Source organism: Saimiri boliviensis, chromosome 6 (assembly GCF_048565385.1).
Source record: "Saimiri boliviensis isolate mSaiBol1 chromosome 6, mSaiBol1.pri, whole genome shotgun sequence".
Classification (NCBI taxonomy): domain Eukaryota; kingdom Metazoa; phylum Chordata; class Mammalia; order Primates; family Cebidae; genus Saimiri; species Saimiri boliviensis.
In genome coordinates, this window is record NC_133454.1 from 101135192 (window position 1) to 101159698 (window position 24507).

The 24507-nt window shown below is 41.4% G+C and overlaps 1 protein-coding gene across 2 annotated transcripts; it reads left to right on the forward strand.

Moving 5' to 3' along the window:
• The first annotated feature begins 373 nt into the window (after window positions 1-373).
• Window positions 374-24507, forward strand: PRRG4 (proline rich and Gla domain 4). 2 transcript variants are annotated; one of them, XM_010333156.3, is made up of 6 exons: window positions 374-467; window positions 1128-1252; window positions 8031-8194; window positions 10530-10578; window positions 11437-11569; window positions 23442-24507. In XM_010333156.3, exons 2-6 carry the CDS (start codon window positions 1150-1152, stop codon window positions 23671-23673), a joined length of 681 nt encoding a protein of 226 aa, XP_010331458.1. In that variant the 5' UTR covers window positions 374-467; window positions 1128-1149; the 3' UTR covers window positions 23674-24507. The 2 variants fall into 2 exon arrangements, with proteins under 2 accessions (XP_010331458.1, XP_003920013.1); XM_003919964.4 differs by having other exon boundaries at window positions 375-777; window positions 23442-24506.

Sequence of the window (24507 nt, forward strand, 5' to 3'; positions counted from 1 at the left end):
GACCAGAGAGACACCTAGAAAAGATCTTGGAGACATCACAGACATGGCAGACCACCATTGGAGAACCAATGAAATAAATTAATTTTAAGGCCATTTCCATTTCTTATCACGAATAAAGGGTATTTTGTCGATGAATATCTTGTCCTTGTCCCCGGACCACTCTTGAGAACAGTTGACCTAAAGTAAACGCAGGACCCCTGGCCTACCGCGATCCATAGCGAAAAGCCCTGGACGCGCGGAGGGCGCTCTGCTTAGGACTGAGAACCGAAACGCTCCCCGGATTAGGAGCATTGAGAACGCCGGGTGCAGACACAAATCGAAAAGCAGCCACCCGCGCCGCCAAGGCGGGGCCAGAACTGTTGGCTGACGACCTGGCCAGCCCGGGGCTGGGGCAGAAGCTGAGACGGCTGAGAGCGCAGCGCGGACTCCAAGGAGACGCCGGCCCACTGCCCGCCCGCTGGCCGCAGGTAGGCCGGCCCCCGGGAGGAGGGGCGCGGCCAGGTATCCCCAGGTAGCCGTCTCCTCCCTTCCTCCGTCGGCCGCCTCCCAGTACCGAGGCAGGACCTTGCGCAGCGCGTGTTCCCCGGGCGCCCTTCTGTGGACCCCAGACGCGTCCCTGGTTTGCGCGCGGGCGCCACCCAGACCCTGGGGACAGCCAGGCCCGGAGCGTCGCCGAGGTTTGAGGGTGCCGGAGACCGAGGGCCTGACGGCCGAAGGAACCACCCCAAGACGAGACTCTCGCTCGGGGGCTGCTGGAACATGTGCGGTGGGACACAGGTGCGGGGCCCGGCGGGGGGACTCGGCGAGGAGCGGGTTACTGGAAAGGGGGGCACATCGGTGGAGGCCACCTCGGCAGACTGGGTTGGATTCGAACACATAGCCGAGGGTTCCCCGCAGCGACAGGTCCCGGATCAGCCCTTGGCAGGGTCCCGGGGCGCGGCATTTGTCCCAGGCGCTCTCGGGGCTGCTTTCTGGGCGCACCTGGAGTCCCGGAGACCGAAACCACGCTCTGGGCGCTCTCGCGTCGAGGCTTTGAGTACAACAGGTTGGTGATTCAGTTCCACAGAAACTCAGAGTGCTGAGCCAGGGACTTTTTTTTTTTTTAACTATGTTTTTTGTTTTTTTAGTTTGTTTGACAGTTGCCAGACTATGTTTACACTTCTGGTTCTACTCAGCCAATTGCCCACAGTTACCCTGGCGTTTCCTCATTGCACAAGAGGCCCAAAAGCTTCTACGCATGTGGGAGAAGAAGGTAAGCACGAAAACGTCCCTGGAAATCGGAGCCGCGTGGTACAGATGCCAGTGAGAAAGTGCAGTATTTGAAATGACATACCCCGATCAATCATAGAAGCACTAAAATATCCTTTAGTTTAATTTGTGGCATATTTGGCAAGGTTGTGGTTTTTTATGTTCTTCAACTGCAATTTATACAACTTTATTTTCTGAGTTTCCTTTAATAAGTATATATGTAAGACCTTGTTTGTGGTTAATTGAATGGAAAACCTATTTCAGCTTCTGAAAATCAGTGAGTGACGTTTCTCTAGAGGAAGCTGTGTGGCGATTATAATGAGCATAATTACTTGTTCTTCCTGGAAAGGTGAACGGGGAGTCCAGGATCTAGTCTGGACTTGTTGTGAGACCCTGAGCAAGATAAATTAACCTCATTGGGCTTGAATGTCTTCATCTGTAAAAGTGATGGGAGTGGGGCGTAAAATCATCTCTGAGGTCCTTTTTGACTTTCAGATGGTCTAGTTGTCTAGATAAAAGCAGCTAGTTGAGAGAAGATAGGTTTGGGGCTTGCTAACCTAGAAGTCCATAGTTTTTAGGCTTCTCATTAACAGTTTGTTTCCTGCCTATATTTTAAAAGCCTAACCTAGTAAAACCAGAAAAGAGGGGGGGGGAAAGCCTCTGGCTCTTAGCATCCTTCTCTCTGACTAGTCACGGTGCTTCCCCAACCAGTGTCAGTACTCTGGATCCATGTCCCCACACGTTCCTGTCTCTTATCCCTTCTCATCAGATCCTGTTCTCAGCTCATTTTCATTTGGGAAGGATCTGTTACACTAATACTCCTAACTGACGTTATTAATGATTAACACAGTTGTGTGTGTTTAGATAGAACAATCCATTAACCCAAAAGAATCAAACTCTGATGACAGAATTCTAGACGACTGGATAGGCTAGCTAGAGGAATAGGGAGAGATTTTGGAAGAGGATACTTTTTAGTCCCTCCCAAGCTGCACCATATATATCAGTCCACTTAGAAGGTTGCACTTAAAAGGCTTCATACTCAGATGCTCTTCCCTAATATAATTGTGAGTGCAATTATTCATTCACATGACACAGGGATAAAACACACTTTCGCTGGACATGGTGGTTCACGCCTGTAATCCTAGCACTTTGGGAGGTCAAGGCAGGTGGTCAGGAATTCAAGACCAGCCTGGCCAACATGGTGAAGCCCCATCTCTACTAAATTACAAAAATAGCCCGGCATAGTGGCACATGCCTACTACTGGGGAGATGGAGGCTGCAGTGAGCTGAGATTGTGCCACTGCACTCCAGCCTGGGTGACAGAGTGAATTTTATTTAAAACAGGAACATAAAAATAAATAAATAGGCCTGGCACGGTGGCTCACGCCTGTAATCCCAGCACTTTGGGAGGCCGAGGCGGGTGGATCACGAGGTCAAGAGATCAAGACCATCCTGGTCAACATGGTGAAACCCCGTCTCTACTAAAAATACAAAAATAAGCTGGGCATGGTGGCACATGCCTGTAATCCCAGCTACTCAGGAGGCTGAGGCAGGAGAATTGCCTGAATCCAGGAGGCGGAGGTTGTGGTGAGCCGAGATCACGCCATTGCACTCCAGCCTGGGTAACGAGGGAAACTCTGTCTCGGAAAATAAATAAATAAATAAATAAAAGACACTCTCAAGGACATCACAAGCTATGGAAGGAATTTAGAGATCATACTTGAGTGTGGAGAGCTGGAGATGTCTATGGAAATGTGAATGAGGGATCCGACACATTTGAAAATACAGCTTGTTCAGTCAGTCACAACTTTATGAACACATGCCAAGTGCCAGGGCCTATGCTGTGTGTGCTGACACAGACATGAAAGACTGCAATCTCTGCCCTGGAGGATATTTTCATCTGGTGCAGGAGGCAGGGTGTTAAACAGACAATCTCCATCAACTGTATAACAGAAGCTGGAACAGAGAACTCTGAGAGGAGGAAAGAGTGAGTAGCAGTAACTCTGCCTCAAGAGAGTTGTATGGCAGAGAAGCCAATGCCTTCCATCTGCCAGTGGGCTATAATAAATGGAGGTATGAAAAGGAACTAGAAATAAAGGACCTTTGGCTAAATTCTTCTTTGTTATTTTTGAGATGGAGACTTACTCTGTCTCCCAGACTGGAGTGCAGTGACACTTACTGCAACCTCCGCCTCCTGGGTTCAAGTGATTTTCCTGCCTTAGCCTCCTGAGTAGCTGGGATTACAGGTGCATGCCACTGTGCCTGGCTAATTTTTTTTAATTATTTTTAGTAGAGATGGGGTTTCACCATGTTAGCCAGACTGCTCTTGAACTCCTGACCTCGGGTGATCTACCAGCCTCGGCCTCCCAAAGTGCTGGGTTTACTGATAAAGCATGAGGTTGGAGTTGAAATGACTGTAAAGGAGCTTATTTAGAAAACACAAGGAGATAGAATTGAAGAGGAGAATGGAGTATCTGGGTTGGTGAATTTAGAGCAGTGAAAAGCATGGTCAGTGTCTTAGGATAGTCTAAGACAGGAGAAATAGAGAAGGGAAGAGAATCTAAGAAGGTAGAGCCAAGACCATTGCATCCTTCAGCCATGGTCAAGGGGAAAATAGGAGCTCTTGCTGAAAGCCAAGGGTGTTCCAAGGGCAGGGAAGTTTGCTTCCTTTCAATTAAAAGCAAATTCAGGGTTACTTAGAATCCAGTAACAAAAGACAGTATTTCTCCTGAGATCATAAGGGATACAGGGAAAAATCTGATCTGGCACTGACGGTCAGTCAGTGACAGAATCAGAACTTTCACACTCAGGAGAATGGCACACAGCAGCCCCTTGAAGCCATGCTTAATATAGTATTAATCATAATAGCATGAGTAATCATAAATATAATATTTATGATATTGGCATAAATATTATTTAAGAAAAAATGAACATGTTTATGGCTCTACCTTTTTTAATTTCCCCTATAAAAGTAGCTTTTGAGTTCCATAGTGGTGTATTTTTCTTTTTCTGAGACAGAGTCTTATTCTGTTGCCCAGGCTGGTGTGCAGTGGCACAATCTCAGCTCATTGCAACCTCTGCTTCCTGGGTTCAAGTGATTCTCCTGCATCAGCCTCCCGAGTAGCTGGGACTACAGGTGGGTGCCACTATGCCCAGCTAAGTTTTTGTATTTTTAGTAGAGACGGAGTTTCAGCATGTTAGCCATATCAGTCAAGACCTCCTGACCTCGTGATTCACCCATCTCGGCCTCTTGGGGGTATATTTTTAATAACTCAACCTACTGGAACAGAAGACTATCATGAGAAATTTGGCACTGCTTTTTTTTAGCCAATAAAATGGAAGGATCTGGACATATTTGAGAAGTAGCAATACAGAGGCAGATATCTAATTCTCTATTCTGAACTTAGATTTTATGCAGTAAGTATAGCTAAGTGAGGCAGGCTATGGGTTGCTTCATCAATAGTTTGATACTTTAAACCAATGCCAAGCTGAGAAACACCAGACCTAGACCTATGAATTGCTTCAATTGGTAGACTTTAGGTCCAAGAGTTTTCTCCCACTATTGCAAAGTTGAGTTTGTTCATTCAGTCAGTAATTTTTCTGAGCACCTCTTATGGGCCAAGAACCAACATCCCAATGGAGCTTGCCTTCTAGTGAGGAGAACAGGGTTAAGTAAAGCATATAGAAAACCAGATGGTGATGAGGACTATAGAGAAACGCAGAGTATGAACAGGGAGTGTCAAAGGTGAGTGGGTAGGGATGGGGGTTTCAAGGTAGCATTGAACAAAATCCTGAAGGATGTGAGAGAGCAAACTGAAATAAGTAAGTTCTGTTCAGAACAGTAAGTCCAAAGGCCAGAGAGAACCAGGTGTGTTGGAAGCCAGCATAGCTACAACAGAATACACAGGGAAAGTGGTAGGAGATGAGGTTAGAGGGGTAAGGGCTTGGGGACCGGACCGAAGAGGGCCATGTAAGCCATTGTAATGACTTTGGCTTTTACTCTGCAGGCAGTGGAATTGCTGTTAGAAAGTTTTTAAAAAGCAAAGTAGGAACAAAGTCTATCTTATCTTTTAAAGGGCTCTCTTTGGCTGTTATGTTAAAAACAGACTATAGAGCAGCAAGGAGACCCTTGGAAGACCATTGTAGGAATCCCAGTGAGGTGTGACGGAGGCTTGGAAAATTTTTCATACTATCTCCATTTGTGATCATATAAAATCTACAATAAAACAAAGGAAGAAACAGAATAGAAATATTTCATCACACTAGCCCCTCTATCTACCTTTTAGAATACTTTTCCAAACAACCATCACCAATTATCCCATTGTAGCTTCCCATTTGGTTTGAATAGCCCATATTTGTTATTTATAATATAGAAATGGACATTGTAGAATAGTGCTGCTCCCCCAAAATATAATGTGAGCTACATAAATAATTTAGATTTTTCTAACAGCCGTATTCTAAAAAGTAAAAAATAATAGATGAAATTAATTTTAAGAATGTATGTCATTTAATCTAGTACACAAAATATCACCATTTTAAAATATAAGCAATATAAAACATTATGGAGACATTTCACATTCTTTTTCTTTTCTACACCAAGTTTTTGAAATCCTTGTGTGTATTTTACACTTACTGAATATTTAAATTCAGACAAGCCACAACTCTTATTTATTCATTTAGAGATAGGATCTTGCTCTGTTGCCCAAGCTGGAGGGCAGTGGCATGATCTCAGCTCACTGAAACCTCTACCTCCTGGACTCAAGTTACCTTTCCACCTCAGCCTCCCAAGTAGCTGGGACTACCGGCGTGCACCACCACACCAGCCTAATTTTTGCATTTTTTGTAGAAATGGGGTTTCACTATGTTGCCCAGGCTGGTCTCCAGCTCCCGGGCTCAAGTGATCCGCCTGCCTTAGCCTGCTGGGATTACAGGTGTGAGCGACCGCTCCCAGCCTTCTGTGGCTAGTGGTTATTGCATTAGACAAAATAGCTCTAGAACATTCAGACCTGTTTGGAAAGATAATTCATTTATAGAAAAAATATATTGGACAAGATGTGACTGTTCTTAAGGGGGCAAAAATAAATGTGTGACTTGAGGTCACTCACAAATCAGTATGAGTTTTCCAGCCATGATCCCTCATGAGCAGTCTTTCAATTGCCTATTTTAATACATTTTTTTCTTTAGTAATGGTGAGCAGTGAAAAGTATCCACACTTTTAAATTCTTTTAAGCATTGTGATGTAGTTCTCACTTTCGGAATTCCAGTCTTAGTAATATGATCTGGAGCAAAATCTCTTAAGCTTTGTTTGTGTTTGTATGACAACAGAACAAGTTTAAAGTTTGTGGGTTTTGAAAATACTACCATGGTTGGATGCTTTGGTTTTGTGTCAACCTGTTCTGAACCTTGTAATGTTTACCATTTACCTTCCCGTCAAATGTAAAGGGAAACTTATAAAACATTAGAGACACGTATTTGGGGAGTACAGTAGAGAGAGCTACTATTTTGGAAAGAACTGAATGTCTTTAGTTAAATCTTACAATTAGCTTATATTTTCACTAATTTAGAAGGTTAGAATTTTATAACTTTTAGCATAAACTTGAATACAGCAACTTTAATGTATAAGCATTAATTTGTAATTTAAGAACTCGGCCAGTTGTAGTGGTTCATGCCTGTAATCCCAGCAATTTGGGAAGACAAAGCGAGTGGATCATGAAGTCAGGAGTTCGAGACCAGCATGACCAAAACAGTGAAACCCCGTCTCTACTAAAAATACAAAAATTAGCCAGGTGTGATGGCACATGCCTGTAGTCCCAGCTACTTGGGAGGCTAAGGCAGGAGAATCGCTTGAACTTGGAAGGTGGAGCTGAGACCGTGCCATTGCATTTCAGCCTGGGTGACAGAGTGAAACTCCATCTCAAAAAACAACAACAAAATTAAGAACTTAAAGAGATCTTAGTGATTATTTAATTTAATTCCCGGTTTTATAAATGAGGAAATGGCAGCCCAAAGAATATAAGTGACTTATCTTAGAATATACAACTGAGGCCAGGCGCGGTGGCTCACACCTATAATCCCAGCACTTTGGGAGGCCGAGGTGGGTGGATCACGAGGTCAAGAGATCGAGACCATCTTGGTCAACAAGGTGAAACCCTGTCTCTACTAAAAATACAAAAATTAGCCGGGCATGGTGGTGTACGCCTGTTGTCCCAGCTATTTGGGAGGCTGAGGCAGGAGAATTGCTTGAACCCAGGAGGCGGAGGTTGCGGTGAGCTGAGATCGTGCCATTGCACTCCAGCCTGGGTAACAAGAGCGAAACTCCGTCTAAAAAAAGAAAAGAATCTACAACTGATAGCTTAAGCTAAATCAAAACCAAAAATCTGTCTTTTAACTCTCAGTTCAATATGCTGCCCATAATGCCCCACTAATTTTTCTCAGTCAAGATAATAGAGAACAAATTCTTTAGAAACAGAATAGTCTGACCTGTCAATTATTGAGAAAATAACTATCTGGAGAGAAAAAGATATTTAAATAATTGTTATTTATACTAGTAATTTTGGACATAACTCCAGTGGAATTGTGCTAATTTTATATTTCATATTTATAGGAAATTATCTTCACTGATGCTTTTTCTTTTTTTTTTTTGGTTAGATTTTAAAGCTTTACAAAAAAAGGTTTGTATAATTTAACCACATCAAGAGGACTATTCACTTTTTCCACAATTAAAACAGGAATTTTTTGAATATTTTTGATCAATGTTTAAGTCTTTTCCATTACTTTATTAGTGTTTACATCAAAAGAAGAAGCAAACTTTTTCATACATAGACGCCTCCTGTATAATAGATTTGATTTGGAGCTCTTCACTCCTGGTGACCTAGAAAGAGAGTGCACTGAAGAACTTTGCAATTATGAGGAAGCCAGAGAGATTTTTGTGGATGAAGATAAAACGGTAATGTGGTTGATTATGTTAATTATCTGGAATCATTCTATTGTACTTAAGAAAGTGGCACTTTCCGTTATTAGAGATTTTACACTTTAAACAAAATCAGGGTTATGTACCTGATATCTCTTTCTACTTCCTTAAAATGGTAATTAACCTGTTTAGACTTGGCTCTACACCCGATTAATGGGGTTTATAGTAATTAGTAAATTATTGACTGTTGTGATTTTGTGTGTTTAATGTTTATTATATTTAAAATTCATCATGGAGCAGAGTGAAATTTAACTCCAAGATTTTGTGGTTAGTGCTCTAACTCAGGCTTCAATCATTTATGACTAAGCAATTTGTCCTATCGGTGACCTTACCTACTTGATTACCCATATTTATATTTCAAGTATTTACTGACAGTCTGCTATGTGCCAGGTGTTCTCCTTGGCACCGAGGATACAAAATTTATAGCCCTTGTATTTGGAAATATATCGTTTGGTCTATCAGTGTAATTTAAGGGAAACATTTTTAAAAGTTCTTTCTTAGAATATAATCAAGTTCTGTTAATCCTGATAAGGTACAAAACAGATGCCATTGTGCCTATGATAATCTGTCACAGTCTTCAAAAACATTAAGTAACCCAAATTATCTTTTTTTTTGGAGACAGAGTCTACTCTGCTGCCCAGGCTGGAGTGCAGTGGCACAATCTCGGCCCACTACAACCTCCACCTCCCGGGTTCAAGCAATTCTCCTGCCTCAGCCTCCCAAGTAGCTAGGACTACAGGTGCATGCTGCCATGCCTGGATAATTTTTTGTATTTTAGTAGAGACGGGGTTTCACCATGTTGCCCAAGCTGATCTCAAACACCTGAGTTCAGGCAATCCGCCCGCCTCAGCCTGACAAAGTGCTAGGATTACAGGTGTGAGCCACAGCGCCCAGCCCTAAATTCTTTACTTTTGTAGATTTCATAATGCTAGCTCCTTTTTCCCTTTCCAAAGAGTCCTATTTTACTTTTTGGTCAATAAGAACCTCCTTAGGTATCCTTCAAATGCAGGTGGTAATGGAACCTAGTTGTTGACTTTTATATCATTGTGCCCACGCTCCCATTCCCTATAAGTATTTGCTGTGTTTATTAAGGAGAAAAATGAAGCATATACTGTGTAGTTGTACCTGTTGGAATTTTATTCTATTTTTCACAAACCTTTTCTAATTGTATCATGGGTCCTTAAAATTCATTTGTATTCTCTCAAGTAGCACTGAACTTAAAATTGTCTCAAGAATGTCTTCCCAGGCCGGGCGCGGTGGCTCAAGTCTGTAATCCCGGCACTTTGGGAGGCCGAGGTGGGTGGATCACAAGGTCAAGAGATCAAGACCATCCTGGTCAACATGGTGAAACCCCATCTCTACTAAAAATACAAAAAATTAGCTGGGCATGGTGGCGCGTGAGTGTAATCCCAGCTACTCAGGAGACTGAAGCAGGAGAATTGCCTGAACCCAGGAGGCGGAGATTGCAGTGAGCCGAGATCGCGCCATTGCACTCCAGCCTGGGTAACAAGAGCAAAACAACGTCTCAAAAAAAAAAAGAATGTCTTCCTAAATCAATAATACTTTTCAATAAGATCTTCCAGAAGGGCATAGTGGTTCATACTTATAATCCCAGCACTTTGGGGGGCAGAGGTGGGAGGATTGCTTGGGCCCAGGAAATCAAGACCAGCCTGGGCTTCATGGTAAAATCCCCATCTCTACAAAAAAGAAAAAATTACCTAGGAGTGGTGGCATGTGCCTGTAGTTCCAGCTACTTAGGAGGCAGAGGTGGGAGGATTGCTTGTAAAGTCAAAGCTGCAGTGAGTCATGATCACACCACTGCACTCTGGCTTGGGCTACAGAGCAATCCTGTCTTTAAAAAAAAAAAAAAAAAAAAAAAAAAAAAAAAAAAAAAAGTCCTGAGACAAACTGAGAGCTTATCTCCCACAGAAAAATTCAGTCTCCTGTTCAAACATGGTAGTGAGTCCACAGCCTCAACTTCTAACTTTGGTACTTTCACCTACTCTCTAATGTAATAATTTCCCCCAGTGCTTTAGTGGGAGCTCCACTCAGGTGAAGGGAAAATAGCAGGCACAGTAGTAAAGATCTGGAACTGGCAGTAATCCCTTGACAATTAGATAGACAACAGCAGAGGCAGTTATGGGTGGTAGTGCTTTAATTAGAGTGAGTCACACCCTCCAGCTTGAATGAACTGGTCTCCTACTTATGATACCTGCCAAGAGTTTACTACCCCTAGTCTAGGTCATTGGGACCAAATGAAATAATGATAATAAAGATATTGAATAACTTGGGAATTTTACCTTTTTTTTAGAATGCATTTTGGCAGGAATATTCAGCTAAAGGACCAACCACAAAATCAGGTAAAACAGTAATTGATCAAATTTAATGCTTTTCTCACCCTCTCTCTATTGTAATACATTTTAGTTTTATTGTTTTGAGTTTGGTTGTTACTCAACATACAAATCTTATAAATACAAGGAGATTTCTCAACTATACACTAGGCTATCTCAGACAGAAAAGGACAGATTCATCTATCTATACACTGAAAATCAAGTTTGGTGAGATACTAGGGAAATGAGATAATGGGCTTAAAGCTGTTTTAAACAGCTCAGCTATGTCAAGACTTGCATAGAATAAAAGTAGATTCTATTCATTTCCAGATGTAAACTATGTTAACTTGTTTTCTTTTTTAACCATTAAAGGTAGATGAAACATTTTGCTAGATAAGATTGTTGGATCGAATTAAGTAACTTATAGAGAGGGGAGATCCTTTATCTAATCTGTATTGATCATCTCTAGCTGCATTTTAGTTGGGTGTATTTTTCACCAGCTATTCTTCCATTCCTCTTCTGTAGGAACCCCCCGTCATGGCAGATTATATCGCATAGCTACCCTGAGTTGCTTAATAAATATAATCTTAGTGATTAATACCAAAGTATGTCTAGTTGAGGAGCAAATATGTTTATCCCACTTAATGCTGAATATTATCCATTTAATATGACCTATTTTAAATAAATAAAAGAATAACCATAACTAGGGCTTTTAGAAGTGTCATTTAAATTTTTTTAGGTAGATTCTCTAGCACAAAGACTTGAAAGAAGTCAACATCAATGATTAGATGCTGTATAATGTGTTTAGACCCAGGATTAAATTTGTTGAAATCATAGGTGATGCTATGTAGTTGTTATATTTATGTTATTTTAATGATTTATTTCAAGATGGCAACAGAGAGAAAATTGATGTTATGGGCCTTCTGACTGGATTAATTGCTGCTGGAGTATTTTTGGTTATTTTTGGATTACTTGGCTACTATCTTTGCATCACTAAGTGTAATAGGCTACAACATCCAGGGTAAGTACTAAGTAAAATTATTTATTTCATTACTAGACATTCTATATTGTTATTTTTCAAATGGGTCAAGCAGGACCAGGTGCAGTGGCTCACACCTGTAATCTCAGCACGTTGGGAAGCTGAGACAGGTGGATCACCTGAGGTCAGGAGTTCGAGACCAGCCTGACCAACATGGTGAAAACCTGTCTCTAAAAAAAAACAAGGGTCAAGCAAATGGCTGCCTATTTTCTTAAATAAGCCTTTTATTTTGGAAGAATTTTAGATGCATACAGAAATTGCAAAAGTATTAAAGAGAGTTCCCGCCCAATTTCCCACATTGTGTGTATGTATATATATATTTATTTTATTTTATTTTATTTTATAAAATAAATTGCCTAGGCTGGAGTGCAGTGGTGCAATCTTGGCTCACTGTAACCTCTGCCTCCTGGGTTCAAGCAGTTCTCCTGCCTCAGCCTCCCGAGTTGCTGGGACTACAGGTGTGGGCCACCATGCCTGGCTAGTTTTTTTTTTTTTAGTAGACACGGGGTTTCACTATGTTGGTCAGGGTGGTCTTAAACTCCTGACCTCATGATCTGCCCGCCTTGGCCTCCCAAAGTGCTGGGATTACAGGCGCGAGCCACCGCTCCTGGCACATTGTTAATATATTACCACAGTAGAATTATCAAAACTCAGAAAATGACAGTGGTTCACGACTATTAACTAAACTCCACCAGTTTTCCCACTGGTGTTTTCTTTCTGCTGCCGGATCCAGTCACAGTACCACATTGCATTTAGCTGTCATGTCTTCCCAGCCTCTCTAGACTGTGACAATTGTTTGGTCTCCTAATTTAACATTTACGTAAACAACCCAATGATGCTATTTCTAAGGTCCTTCAAAAGAATACAAGAAGTTTCACATATGCCAGCTTCATTTTTCAGTATTTCCTAAGCAAGAGGCAGATACCAGTATCTTCACATTATTTCCACAGACAGGAAGTCCTGTAGTTTACTCTGAGTCACAGAGTTAACAGATCCACATGGCTACCCAAATAGAAACCATGTAACTGGCTTTTACATTCAACTATTTTTATTGACGCTTTAAATAGAAGTTAACAAAATAAAATGGTTACCAATTGAGGATAACAGGACATTGATAAAGCTTCAAAAAGATTCATAAAGGCCATAATTGTTTGCATAATAGAAGCTCAGCATCCCTATTGAAACAAAAAGTACTGATATCTTCCCAGTAAATATGGCTGAGTAGGAGTAGAAATATTCTTTTCTTTTTTTTTTTTTTTTCCTTTTTGAGATGGAGTTTCGCTCTTGTTACCCAGGCTGGAGTGCAATGGCACGATCTCAGCTCACCGTGACCTCCGCCTCCTGGGTTCAGGCAATTCTCCTGCCTCAGCCTCCTGAGTAGCTGGGATTACAGGCACGCGCCACCATGCCCAGCTAATTTTTTGTATTTTTAGTAGAGACGGGGTTTCACCGTGTTGACCAGGATGGTCTCGATCTCTTGACCTCGTGATCCACCCGCCTCGGCCTCCCAAAGTGCTGGGATTACAGGCTTGAGCCACCGCGCCTGGCCTATCCTTATTTTTTTAAAAAAAGCAGCAGATGCTAAGCAGGCTATTAGAAATTGATACTTATTTCTTCCTATTCACACTTTCAAATTCCATGAACAAGCTCAAAGTGGCGATCACGTGTATTTTTTTAATTATAATGATCATTTTACTTATCTTTTCAGCAAAATGGACAGTGTTTTTGTATCCCTCCAAAAGAATAGGAAGTATTCTTTATCATAGATATTAGAAGATTCTTTGTCTTCTAAATTAAGAATAGCTTTCAATTCATAGCAAGTAAAATTTAAATTCTACCTAACAACTGACCTGGATTGTTCAAAAAATGTCAACGTTGAATACCTTTTCAAGTGCTTCTTGACCATCCTGGCCAACATGGTAAATCCCCATCTGTACTAAAAATACAAAAATTAGCTGGGCGTGGTGGTGTCCACCTGTAGTCCCAGCTACTTGGGAGGCTGAGGCAGGAGAATTGCTTGAACCAGGAGGTGATGGTTGCAGCAGGGAGCTGAGATCGAAACACTGCACTTCGATCTAGTGACAGAGTGAGACTCTGTAACAAAAAAAAAAAAAAAAAAATCATTTTCATTGTGATAAGAGCATCTGAAAATGTGCTGATAATGGAGACTAAGGCCTTTAAAAGGACTTTATCCTGTTTTTTGCCTGCAAAAGTAATAGATGAATTATTTTTAAATTCAAGTATTATAGAAATATTATCTAAAATGAAAGTCCTCATAATCCTACTTTTCAAATATAACCACTATTATGAATTTGGTATGTAAAACTCCAGATTTTTTTCTATGCATATACTACTTGAGTGGTATAAAAGCAATTGTGGTTTTTGCCATTTAAAGTAATAGCAATTGCTTTTGCACCAACCTAATAACTTATTTTTTAGGTTTTTTGGTGTGTTTTTCTGGCTCACTGCAACCTCCGCCTCCCAGGTTCAAACGATACCCCTGTCTCAGCCTCCTGAGTAGCTGGGACTACTCAGGTGCCCACCACTGCACCCGGCTAAATTTTGGTATTTTTAGTAGAGACAGGGTTTCACCATGTTGGCCAGGCTGGTCTCAAACTCCTGACCTCAGGTGATGGCTGCCTTAGCCTCCCAAAGTGCTGGGATTACAGGCATGAGCCACTGCACCCGGCCTATTTTATGTTTTAAAAAGAAATGTTTGTTACATGTTCTCCTTTGCAACTTGCCTTTAGCACTGAACAATATAATTTAAACACATTTTCAGTGCAGTGCATTTTTTAAATAGTAAAATATATGTAACATAAAATTTACCATCCTAACTGTTTTCAAGTATACAGTTCAGTAGTATTAAGTTCATTCACTGTTGTGCAACCAATCTCCCTTTTTTCTGTTTTTCCATTTTGCAACGGTGAAGTTCTGTGCCTAGTCAACAAACTGTTTCCCATTTTCCCCTCTCCTAGACTCTAGCAATCACTTTTTCACTTCTTGTCTCTGAATTTTACTACAACACCTCATATAAGTGGAATCACACAGTATTAGTCTCTTTCTGACTGGCTTATCTAGCACAATAATTTTAAATCATTAATAGAGTCTCTTCGAAATGTTTTATTGCAGCATTTCATTATGTTTGATGAAGTTTTTTAAAATTCTAAATATAGTAAGATGTGATTCCTTTCTAAAATACATTGGCCCCTAGCCCAGTTCCTGTTTCTGGAAGAGACCACCAAGGTATATTTTCCTTATCCTAGAAATAGATATGGTATAGTGGTTTACTGTGTGAGCTCCTGAGCCAGATTGCCTGGATTCAAAACCCTGGCATGCCACTAACTAGCCATTTGACTTTGGACATGTTATTTAAACTTATATTCTGCCTCAGTTTCTCTGTGAGTAAATTGAAGGTAATAATGTAAGCTACCATATTACATAGTTCCAGAGAGTTGCCATTCACCTGGGCTATAGTGTGAATGGTACCCTCTGGTTTTGTACAGTATGGTAGCCCAAATAATAACTGTATATATCTCATAAGGGACTTGTGGGAATTAAATGATGTGTTGCACAAAAAGTACTTAAGAGAGTGCTTGGTAGCAAGAGTAGCACGTATTCTCCATAAAGGTTAGCTATTATTACCAAATTTTTTTTTTTTTTTTTTTTTTGAGATGGAGTCTAACTCTGTTGCCCAGGCTGGAGTACAGTGGTATGATCTTGGCTCACTGCAACCTCCCCCTCCTGACTTCGAGCAATTCTCCTGCCTCAGCCTCCCAAGTAGCTGGGATTACAGGCACCTGCCACCACACCCAGATAATTTTTGTATTTTTAGTAGATACGGGGTTTCACCATGTTAGCCAGGCTGGTCTTGAACTCCTGACCTCAAGTAATCCTCCCACCTCGGCCTCCCAAAATGCTGGAATTACAGCCATGAGCCACAGCACCTTGCCTAGCTATTATTATTATGAATTTGCAAACTAAGATTTTTCTAAAAGCTTGCACTGAAATGTTTATGTGTTCCCATCCAATATTTGTAGTTCTTCAAAAATGTGTCTGAACTGGGAATGGACTGCAGATTCTCCAGTGTTCATATAAAATTAAAACTCATTATCAGAAGATAATATAGGCAATCAAAAGTATTATATTGTAAATAAGTTTTCTTCAAATTTGGTAGATCTACAAAAATTTTATTGGCCTATGAAGTCTCCCTTAACTTACCTGACTTTATAATCTTGTAAAAAAACAAAAAGAAAAGAAATCTCCCTTAACTGTATTTATAACCATCTTCCACATCACCTGTTGTTGCTAACCATATATACACCACTTTCCCACTTTCTTTTTTTTTTTTTTTTGAGACGGAGTTTTGCTCTTGTTACCCAGGCTGGAGTGCAATGGCGCGATCTCGGCTCACCGCAACCTCCACCTCCTGGGTTCAAGCAATTCTCCTGCCTCAGCCTCCTGAGTAGCTGGGATTACAGGCACGCGCCACACATGCCCAGCTAATTTTTTGTATTTTTAGTAGAGACGGGGTTTCACCATATTGACCAGGATGGTCCCGATCTCTCGATCTCGTGATCCACCCGCCTCGGCCTCCCAAAGTGCTGGGATTACAGGCTTGGGCCACCGTGCCTGGCCATATACACCACGTTCACACCACCTTCTCATTTAGTATTCTCAGTATTTGTGTAGTGTATTGTGGCACGTGAAGGAGATTACATAGAGTGATTACCATTGCAGCAAGGCAACTACATAACAAAAAAGTAACTTGAATATAAACATGTAAAACAGAGAACACTCTCCTTATAAATGGCTAGGAATGTCAAGCAGGCATACCATCAGTGTGGGATATAACTAGTCACTTTGGCGGACATAGGTTTTAGAGGAATTAACTAGGAAGGGTGTTTCAAGAAAGTGGACCCACAGGAGCCAAGATGGGTACTACCAAGGCTCATATAGGTGATGATAAGCCAAATAGTCTTGACCAAAGATTAAAAAATAATAATAATTGTAGGCCAAGGCCAGGCATGGTGGCTCATGCCTGTGGTCCCAGCTTTGGGAGGCCAAGGCAGGGAAATCTCTAGAGCCCAGGAGTTTGAGATCAGCCTGGGAAAGATAGCAAAACCCCATCTCTACTAAAAATACCAAAATAATTAGCCAGGTATGGTGGTGCATGCCTTTATACCTAACTACTAGTGGGGCTTAGGTGGGATTTAAGAGCTGTGATGAAGAGTTATGAGTGACTAAGGAAGTTGTTGGATAATTGGAATGGCAGCCACGAATTTACGTTTAAGTTGCCAGACAGGAGGTGGACCACTTAAGCAGAGGATTAAAAGGAAAAACAGCCTGTGGGGAAGGTTTTTGAGAATGTGATAATATGCTAGGTTCTAGGAACATAGTGGTGAGTAAAACAACCATAGTGCCTGCCCCCCATAGCTCTTACACTCTGGTTTTCTTAATAATGTGTACTAACGCTGGGAGAAACTGGAAGACAGAGGAAAACCAGTGAGGATGCTAGTGGAGTAATTCAGTTGTGAGGTAATGAGTTTGGACCTGTCTTCAAGGAAAAAGAAGCTGTAGAACTTGATGCCAGATTAGAAAGAACTTGGGAATGTTGGAAGACTATGACTTGAACCTAAGCTTCTGTGCTAAAGAAATATACATGGAAGCTGGGAGAAAGAAAACAAAATTTGGATTTGACAGGACTAAATAGCTCATATTTTATTTATTTTTTGAGCCAGACTTCTGCTCTTGTGGCCCAGGCTGGAGTGCAATGGTGCAATCTCAGCTCACTGCAACCTCGCCTCCCGGGTTCAAGCAATTTCTCCGGGCCAGGATTACAAGCATGTGCCACCACGCCTGGCTAATTTTGAATTTTTAGTAGAGACAGGGTTTCATCATGTTGGTCAGACCAGTCTTGAACTCCTCACCTCAGGTTATCCGCCACCTTGGCCTCCCAAAGTACTGAGATTACAGGCATGAGCCACTGCACCCAGCCAAAATGGCTTATATTTTAAAGATAGCTCAAGAAAGGATAAAAGCAACAAAAAGATGAATAACCTACATTTTTTTTAAATGAAGGACTAGAATGGACATTTCTCTAAAAATATATGAATGGCCAAGAAGCACTTGAAAAGGTGTTCAACGTTGTTAGACATTAAGGAAAGGCAAATTAAACCAAAATCACAGTGAAAGCCAGGTACAGTGACATGCACATGTAATTCCAACTATTCTAGAGTAGCTGTAACAATTTTTAAAATAACAAGTATTGGTGAGGATATGGAGAAATTGGAACCTCATATGCACATTCCCAGTGTAAAATGGTGCAGCCACTGTAGAAGACAGTTTGACAGTTCCTCAGAAAGTTCAATGTGGAATTACCACATGACACAGCAATTTCACTTCTATATTTGTATCCAAAAGTATGAAAACAGATATTGTACACCAATGTCCATAGCAACATTATTCAAATAATCAAAAGAGTTGATGAAAATAACCCGAATGTCCATCAAAATATGGAATATCCATGCAATGGAATATTATTCAGCCATAAAAAAAGAATGAAGTTCCGATGCATGCTACAATGTGGATGGATCTTGAAAACACGATACCAGGTGAAAGAGGCCAGACTCAAAAGAACAACTATTGTATGAATCCATTTATATAAAATGTCTAGGATAGGCAATATCTAGGATAGGCAAATTCATAGAGACAAAAAGTAGATTAGAGATAATCTTGGCCTGGGAGGATAGGGATGTCAGTCTATTTGTGTTGCTATAGCAGAACACTTCAGACTGGGTAATTTATAAGGAACAGAAATTTATCTCTTATAGTTCTGGAGGCTGAGAAGTCTAAGATCAAGGTACCAGCAGATTGTATGCCTCATGAGGACCCAGCCTGTGCTTCCAAGATGGTGCCTTGAACACCGCATCCTCCAGAGTGGAGGAACATTGTTTCTCACATGGCAGAAAAGCAGAAGGAGGAGAGAGCACTACTCCTGCAACCCCTTCTTACAGCAGCATTAATCCATTTATGAGGGCAGGGACTTCATGATCTAAAAGTCTCCCAAAAGGCCCCACTTCCTAATATTGTTGCATTGAGGATTAAGTTTGAACATGAGTTTTGAGGAGGACAAAAACATTCAAACCATAGCAAGGGGAATGGGGAGTTATTGCTTCTTATGTGCAGAATTTCTCTTTGGGGTGATGAAAGGGTTATGGAAATAGATAATGGAGATGGTTGCACCTTGTGAGTGGAATACCACTGAAATGTACATTTATGAATGATTAAAATGGAAAATGTAATGTTTTATGTATTATATATAATGTTATATGTTGTATATAATACATGTGTGTGTTTATCAGCCACAAAGTCTTTTTACTTGGAAAACAAAAAAGAAAGGGTAAGAATTTGGCTGGGTGTGGCAGCTCACGCCTGTAATCCCAGCACTTTGGGAGGCCAAGGCAGGTGGATCACCTGATATCAGGAGTTCAAGAGCAGCCTGGCCAACATGGTGAAACCCTGTCTCTACCAAAAATACAAAAATTAGCTGAACATGATGGTGGGTGCCTGTAATCCCAGCTACTCAGGAGGCTGAGGAGCGAGAATCGATTGAGCCAGGGAGATTGAAGCTGCTGTGAACTGCGATTGTGCCACCACACTGCAGCCCCTGAGTGAGACCCTCTCTCAATATAAATAAATAAAGGGACCAAAGGGAAAAAGGACAGAGCCCTAAAGAATGTCCACAATAAGGGTACAGAAAGAAGAGGAGCTGACAGCAAAGATAGCAGAGGAACATAAATGGTCATTCTAGCCCCATGCTGGAAAGTTCCCTAAGGTATTATGTGAATTATGGGCACAGATTAAGGAGTTTGTCCCTATAAAGCCTATAAAAATTTGAGAGCTTAGAGAAAGTAAGAAATAATTTGTTTAATTTGTTTAACAGACCTCTATTAATTTCCCCAATAGCAGATAGAAAATGAGCAAGGTCTTTCTAGGACTTTTCACTAAGATTTTATTCAATGCGACTTTCTCCACAAGCTGGGAGGAATCCATATGATAATGAAGAAATGCCGGGTGCAGTGGCTCACGCCTGTAATCCCAGCACTTTGGGAGGCCGAGGCGGGTGGATCACGAGGTCAAGAGATCAAGACCATCCTGGTGAACATGGTGAAACCCCGTCTCTACTAAAAATACAAAAAATTAGCTGGGCATGGTGGTGCATGCCTGTAATCCCAGCTACTCGGGAGGCTGAGGCAGGAGAATTGCTTGAACCCAGGAGGCGGAGGTTGCAGTGAGCCGAGATCGCGCCATTGCACTCCAGCCTGGGTAACAAGAGCAAAACTCCGTCTCAACAAAAAGATAATGAAGAAATAGGCAAAAAATTTGTCTTTGGAGCTTCTTCATTTCTTCTTTTTCACCTCATTCACAACGTTTTTCCAAAAAAGTTCATGTATGTCCTCATATATTAGTTTCACTCAATGTCTGTGAATAGCACAGTCATTAGTGTCCTCATGCTTACGCTTTCTTCTCTACCCTGCTTTTCTTCAGTTCCTGACTTTTCTGCATCACTATGTCTTTTCACCTTTTGCCTTGTTTTTCCCCTGAAATGTTCCTAGCTTCTTCCCTGCAAAAGGGATAGCAGAGTTCGAATACAGAGAGTATTATGCCTGTGATTACGACATGTCTTCCGTGTCTATTATAAAATTTAAAACCCTGTATACCTTTTATTTTAAAAGTGCAATTCATTGTACTTAACACTAGCACAGTGTAATGCTTCTAGAGCACAGATCATCTTTACATTCATTGTCTCACTTTGATCCTCCCAGCAACTCTCTGAGTTTCAGGGGATACTCCAAACCAGGTTTACTAGACTTTCTCTTACGTTAGGATTAACTTGTAAATACTAAAGTACTTTTCTTCTATTTCTCCAAGAAATTCTTCCAGCAGAGTTATTTGTTTCTATATTTTGCAAATCTGAAAGTAAGGGGAGGGAGAAAGAAACTGAGAAAGAAGAGAGTAAAAAATAAGATCATTGTCAGAAAAGCTTGCCTCATTCCTCTATAAAAGCAAGCCAAGAGGCCGGGCGTGGTGGCTCATGCCTATAATCCCAGCACCTTGGGAGGCCGAGATGGGTGGATCACCTAAAGTCAGGAGTTCAAAACCAGCCTGGGCAACATGGTGAAAACCCATCCCTACTAAAAAATATATAAAAATTAGCCAGGGGGTAGTGGTGGGCACCTGCAACCCCAGCTATTTGGGAGGCTGACACAGGAGAATCACTTGAACCCAGGAGGCGGAGGTTGCAGTGAGCTGAGATCACACAATTGCACTCCAGCCTGGGCAACGGGTGAAACTCCATTGCAAAAAGAAAAAAAAAAAAAAGCCAATAAATGAAAAACAAGACCTTTTCATTTCCTAGTTGCTCTATTTTGTGGAAGAAAACAAGCATCATGGGATGTTGCCAGTTTGAGATGTTATTAGTGCATGTAAGATTGAGATGTGTAAGAAAACACTGTGTAGATATTTAATAACTGATATTATTATTACATTGTTTCCATACATTAAATTTTGAAAGTCAACATGGAAGAATTTATTTATTCAAATAAAATAGCTGTCTTCTCCTTTATCCTATAAGTAAACAAACTGAACTTTTTGTCACGAGCTAATGACTGTGGCAAGAGACTGCCTACCATGAATGCATTCCAGATTCTGACAGAGGAGGAATTGTGTTGAGCCCTCTAAGTAAACTTGTGATCCTCTCAGTCACCTCTCAACTGTTGAAGGGCCGATTATCCAGTTCCTGGATTTACACAGACCTTTTGCTTTTCTTCTTTCTCCTCAATTTTTCTCTCTTCTTCCCTCTAATTCAGATCTCATTATTACCTCAAAAGGAAAAAAGGTACGACTGATTTAATTTGGAAAAGTTGGCAGTATTTTGAGTCTGCTAAACTGTTTCTTGATGGTAAGAATACTGTAAATATTGACTAGAAGTTAGGGGTTATCTATGCATTTTTTTCCTTCTTCCTTTTTTTTGTGGGTACGTAGTAGGGATATATATTTATGGGCACATGAGATGTTTTGATACAGGCATGCAATGTGAAATAAGCACATCATGGAGAATGGTTTATGTATCCCCCTATGCATTTTAATTATTTCATTAGCCGTAACTATAGGAGGTCCATGTATGTATAGATCTTTTATAAACAGCCAACTTCAAGTCTAAATAGATCAATTTCTTAGCATTTAAGTAGTAATTTGCACTTCATGAGTGAGAAAGGAAAACCATAGGTTTAAGACTCCCAACCCTCCAGGCACAGTGGCTCACACACACCTGTAATCCAGCACTTTGGGAGGCTGAGGCAGGTAGATCACGAGGTCAGGAGTTCAAGACCAGCCTGGCCAAGATGGTGCAACACTGTCGCTACTAAAAATACAAAAAATTAGCTGGTGTGGTGGCAGGCACCTATAATCCCAACTACTCAGGAGGCTGAGGCAAGAGAATCATTTGAACCCGGTGGGGTGGCAGAGGTTGCAGTGAGCCAAGATCACACCATTGCACTCTAGCCTGGGCAACAGAGTGAGACGCTGTCTAAAATAAAATAATAAAATAGACCCCAGACCCATGTTGCATTTCACTGGCTGACAAGGTTTTGTGAAAATGGTGAAAAAATATATATTTCAGCCACATATATTTTTTTAAAGTGTTAGGCTTAGATCAAAGCAGAGGAGAGAAAAGATAACATTTCAAGAAAGGGAACAATACCAGTGAAAGCACAGAGAAGGGTTGAGAACTTAACTGCCCATATAGAGGAGTGTGAAGAAACTGTCTTGGTAGAGTAGAGAGCTATAAAAACTAAGGTGCGGCTGCAATAAGAGAGGCTTTGAAGAGAAGGCACGGGAGTTAGAACTTGCCTCAGCCGGAAGTACGCTGTGGGTTTGGCTTCTGAGGAAAAGAGTGACATGAAGAAAGTACCATTTAGGAAGGATTGGCCAGGCAGCAGGACTGCAGGAGGGAACGGAGGAGAGGGACAGGCATCAGCCTGTTGTGATTACATCTGTGACATCTATTTCCTTGGCCTGGAATGGTGCCACCTTTCAACAAAGCCTGGATTTGGTTTCGCATCATACTTTCAAAAAGTTTTAATCCAGGAGTAAGAGAAAAGGGGATTCACTTGTTTTGAGTCTTTATTCTAGTGCACCAGACACTGCCAGAAGCTTTCCATGCATCTTACTCAATCTGCACAAACCTGCTCTATTGGCCGGGTGCGGTGGCTCAAGCCTTTAATCCCAGCACTTTGGGAGGCCGAGGCGGGTGGATCACGAGGTCAAGAGATCGAGACCATCCTGGTCAACATGGTGAAACCCCATCTCTACTAAAAATACAAAAAACTAGCTGGGCGTGGTGGCGCGTGCCTGTAATCCCAGCTACTTAGGAGGCTGAGGCAGGAGAATTGCCTGAGCCCGGGAGGCGGAGGTTGCGGTGAGCCGAGATCGCGCCATTGCACTCCAGCCTGGGTAACAAGAGCGAAACTCCGTCTCAAAAAAAAAAAAAAACCTGCTCTATTGAGATAGCTATTATTAGCCCCATTTTAGAGAGGACAAAATTGAGGTAGGTAACTTGCCTTTGGTCACATAGCTAGGAAATGACAGGATCAGATTTCAAACCCATGTCTGATTTCAAAGCTCTTGGTCTTTCCACTGTACCAAGACTTTCAGAGTCTGGGGGTAAAATAAAACTCTTGTGTTAATACATTGTGTTTAATGTTTATAAAGATAGTTGGATTTTTAAATATTGTCATCTCAAATTAAAAATGCTACCTTTCCTAGATCTAAATGTTGTCTCTCTGCTTAGCTCTTCAGCCATCTATGAAAGGGGTAGGCACACTCCCTCCATCATTTTCAGAAGACCTGAGGAGGCTGCCTTGTCTCCATTGCCACCTTCTGTGGAGGACACAGGATTACCTTCTTATGAACAGGCAGTGGCACTGACCAGAAAGCACAGTGTTTCACCACCACCACCATATCCTGGGCCCACAAAAGGATTCAGGGTATTTAAAAAATCTATGTCTCTTCCATCTCACTGACTACCTTGCCATCTTGGTATAAGAAATTTGTGTTATTTGATAGGCTGGGCATGGTGGCTCATGCCTGTAATCCCAGCACTTTGGGAGGCCAGGAGTTTGAGACTAGCGTGGCCAACATGGTGAATCCCCGTCTCTACTAAAAATTCAAAAATTAGCCGGGCATGGTAGTGCAGGCCTGTAGTCCCAGCTAGTCAGGAGGCTGAGGCAGGAGAATTGCTTGAATCTGGGAGGCGCCAGTTGCAATGTGGTGAAATTGCAGCACCACTGCACTCCAGCCTGGGCAACAAAGCAAGACTCCATCTCAAAAAAAAAAAAAGAAGAAGAAAAAGAAGAAGAAATTCATGTTATTTGAAATGGTTTGTTCTCCCTGAACCAAAAAAGGCATGTCTCCAGCTTTTTATGACAAACTGCAAGGAATAAAGGAAGAATAAGCCATGTGTTGCACCACAGAAGCTCTGTCTGCATCTTGAACCTGAACTTGATCATTATCAGCTTGATAAGAGACTTTCTGACTCTATATCCTTGCAGTTAAGAAGAAAGCACATTTTTGTAATGTTCGTTTTAGTGGTTCAAAAAAAAATCTTTGTTATAAAGAGCATAGGTAGAATTGGTGAACTCTTTGCATCCTTTGTACAGATAAAGGTTATAGATTTCTCGTCCTGAATATTAAAAAAGCAAGATGGCCGGGCGCGGTGGCTCAAGCCTGTAATCCCAGCACTTTGGGAGGCCGAGGCGGGTGGATCACGAGGTCGAGAGATCGAGACCATCCTGGTCAACATGGTGAAACCCCGTCTCTACTAAAAGTGCAAAAAATTAGCTGGGCATGGTGGCACG

Bases quoted from the DNA above. Each gene is read 5' to 3' on its own strand.
- PRRG4 (XM_010333156.3), top strand. From the start codon at position 1,150: ATGTTTACACTTCTGGTTCTACTCAGCCAATTGCCCACAGTTACCCTG. The intron at 1,253-8,030 runs GTAAGCACGAAA...TTACTTTATTAG, and splicing joins TACGCATGTGGGAGAAGAAG to TGTTTACATCAAAAGAAGAA. The intron at 11,570-23,441 runs GTAAGTACTAAG...CTCTCTGCTTAG, and splicing joins AATAGGCTACAACATCCAGG to CTCTTCAGCCATCTATGAAA.